The sequence below is a fragment of the Coturnix japonica genome, chromosome 2 (genome assembly GCF_001577835.2).
Source record: "Coturnix japonica isolate 7356 chromosome 2, Coturnix japonica 2.1, whole genome shotgun sequence".
Lineage (NCBI taxonomy): Eukaryota > Metazoa > Chordata > Aves > Galliformes > Phasianidae > Coturnix > Coturnix japonica.
The window spans coordinates 89,683,883-89,687,247 of record NC_029517.1 but is presented as its reverse complement, the minus strand read 5'-3'; the positions used below and the strand labels follow the sequence as shown (position 1 = coordinate 89,687,247).

Here is a 3,365-nt window from a genome sequence, read left to right as displayed (position 1 = left end):
TGTTTGCTAGTTTTCTCCAATAGTTTTCTTGTTTGTTTTTTGAAGTCACTCTTGTTAATTGTCCTGCAGCCATGGTATGTACTAGATAGCCAAGAAAGCTGACATGGGGAAGTTATATACAGCATCCTTGTGACCTTTTTGCAGTGAAGATACATATCTGTCCAATAAAGCCCAGGCCAAATGACAGTGACAGCTGCCTCATGGCATTCAGTTTGAATTGGACAGGTTTGCTCACAAGTCTGGAGCAAGTATTTCATTACAGACTGTGCACCAAGAACAACATAAGCCCCCAAAAGTGAAACTTTCCCTCAGCAACTATGGAAAATGCCCCGGTGGACTGAGATGCACTTCACAGGCTCCTCCTTATCTCCTTGCTTTGACTTTCCTGAAAGCTGTCAACCTCTGGTGGTATTTGCGTGTTGGTGTAGCACTTGCAGGAGAAGAAAACCTCCCTTCATCTATCAGGAGCGATCCAGGGTGTTATGGGAACCAAGCACTCAAAGAACGAGGGACGAAGAAGCATGCTTTTCCTGAGGAAAAGTTCAAAGTTGCCTGCATGGGAAGATGCTCTTCTCTCAGGGAAAGACCCCAAGTCACTGCTGAAACGGGGACTGCATTATATTAGCTTAAGCCTTATAATGAAAGGGATGACCAGTGCCCCTGACTTCTTGTGGGGACTGCCTGAGGTGCAGAAACTGAACCTCTCACGTAACCAACTGGTGGCAATTTCTCCTTCTCTGGGAAAACTTGACCGGCTTGTAGTGCTGAACCTGGGTGGCAATCGCCTCAAGTGCCTGCCGAAGGAGATTGGACTGCTGAGGAACCTGAAGGTTTTGTTCGTTAACATGAACTGCCTGACAGAAGTGCCAACAGAGCTCAGCTTGTGCAGGAAGCTGGAAGTTTTGAGCCTCTCGCACAACTGCATCTCGCAACTGCCTTCAAGCTTCAGTGACCTGACAAGTTTAAAGAAACTGAACCTCAGTAACAATCGTTTTGTGCATATCCCCCTCTGCATTTTCACACTGAGGAACTTAGACTTCTTGCACCTGGGGTCCAACAGGCTTGAAAACATTGCAGAGAGCGTCCAGTACCTAGTCAATTTGCAAATTTTTATTGTAGAGAATAATAACATACGCACTCTGCCACGCTCTCTCTGCTTCATCACAGCTCTGGAGCTGCTAAATGTAGATTACAATTCCATACAGACTCTTCCTGATGACCTCTATCTACTGCACAGGCTGCCCCGGATTGCATGGAACCCAATGGACAAAGGCCTCCACATCTCCCACAACCCTCTGTCCCGACCCCTGCCTGAGATCGTTGAGGGGGGATTGGATGTCCTCTTCAACTATCTAAAAGAGAAGAAGGAACACAACTGAGTTTCTGCCGGACTTGGGATTAAGCCTGTCATCACGACTCACTTGTGCCAGAGAACTTCCCCAACAGTCACTTCCACTTCATAACATTTGGATTTCCAAGACTGTGGATGGCTTTAGTAATGGCTGGCAGAAAGCAAGTAAAGTGTGATAGTCCTGTTTAAGTGAGTGAAGAGTAATATTTTCTAAAACTATCCACTCCTGTAGTCTTAAGACTTGGAGTGTTTGGGCTATTCTGGAGGGGAAGAAAACAAGCAAATAATAAATGATGATAAAATGTTTGCTCTTCTTTTGATAGAAACAAATTAAGGCAGACAGCTAGAAGTTTAGATATGTATATTTGCCAGATATTAGATTGGAAAATATTAATATAATTTGGCCTTGCTATATGTGATTGAAGTTGCACTTTAACTCCTGCTCATTTCTTCATGTGCAGGTATGACTGCATAAACAAACACTGCTACCTATGTGAATCTCAAGGAAAATATTTAATTCGCTTTCAGCAGTGTATATATCCTGAGCTATATTAGCTCAAAGACTGTATATCACTGGCCAGTTCAATATTTCTTACTGTTTACCCTGCAGCTGTGAGCTGGATACTATAAATTGCAGGTGAAGATGTCAGCAGTGGAGAGATTCTCCAGCTCTTTGGAAGAAGACTCCAGACATAGCACCCAGTCTCATTCCTGATCCATGTGTCTTTTCCCAGTGAGCCTACTTGGGTATCAGTAGAAGTGTATCAGGATCAGCCAAGGGGAGAAATGGAAGTGGGTCCTTATTCCCTTAAACAGAGGCTGCCAGATTAAGCTGGTCATTATGAGATGAACTGCATCTGTTTCTCTTTTGATCTTCCCTGTATTTGGACTCATGGAACGAATTGACCCAGGAGGCAGTATGTCTCCTAAGGGTGAAGTATTTCTATCAAGAAAACCAGCAGCAAACTAATCATCAGCTTAAGTAAGAGCTTCAAAACAAATGCTTATTTCTGTGATTTTCAGTATCAGCCAGTAGCAAAGAAGTCAGGTCTTATGTGATTTCTTATATTGATCTTCTGTGTATGTCCTTCATCAAAGTTTTATCTAGTAATAAAGAGGCAGTATGAAAGAACTGTTATCAATTTATGCAACTTGATTTTTTTTTCTCACCCCAGAGAAGACAGAAGCAACTCTGTTGAAATCAGTTGAGATAAATTCTTCTAATAGCAGCATAAAAAAGAAATGAGCCTGTAATTCTTGAGCTAATTAAGAATATCCAAAGCCACTTTTAAAGTGCTTCCTATTGTATGTCAAATCTCAGGAATCAATGATTACTTTTTAAAATGTAATTTGCTCAGAATTATGGAAGACTGTGGAAGGTTGATCCATCTTCTAGTGAGGCTAATGAACAGCTGTGGACTGAGGGAAAATCTCTTCCATCAGCAATGGTAGAAGTAGTTTGGTAAGAGCAGACAGTCATATAATTCATAGGAATATGCAAGTAAATGCTACACCTTTGGTCATGTTAACATTATCAGTGCAGTACTGAACATAGCAATGAAGAATCTGTGCTCACAGACTCTTTCACTGTAGGGCTGCTCACTCTGATATTTTGTTGTGTTGGATTGTTTTGCATATCATTTCTTATTGTAATAGAGAATTTCAGTGCTGTGCTCAGGAACTGCAGTTTCTAGCAAAAGAGAAACATTTTTGAAGGGCACTTTTGCTGGAGCATAAGGCAAACAAAGTAAATAAACAAACACCAAAACACAGTTGTTTGTGTCTTTAATTTAATGTGTGTTTTAAATGTAATTTTTAATCCTCCTTTGCATGCATTTTCTTCATCCATGCAGTGGGATTTATAGCAAGTTCCAAGCTTTTTAATGCACAATACATTGAATAAATTAATATGTGATTCAATTAGCGACAAGAAATAACCCTGCAATTATTTATAGAAATACCAACAGATAATTCTTGGAGGAGATTAGACACAGATTATTAACTTCTCTAAATG

At 40.9% G+C, this 3,365-nt stretch overlaps 1 protein-coding gene across 1 annotated transcript; it reads left to right on the top strand.

The window, feature by feature from the left end:
• The first annotated feature begins 203 nt into the window (after positions 1 to 203).
• Positions 204 to 3,135, top strand: LRRC30 (leucine rich repeat containing 30). Its single transcript, XM_015855226.2, has one exon. It carries the CDS (start codon positions 483 to 485, stop codon positions 1,377 to 1,379), a length of 897 nt encoding a protein of 298 aa, XP_015710712.1. The 5' UTR covers positions 204 to 482; the 3' UTR covers positions 1,380 to 3,135.
• The last annotated feature ends 230 nt before the right edge of the window (positions 3,136 to 3,365 follow it).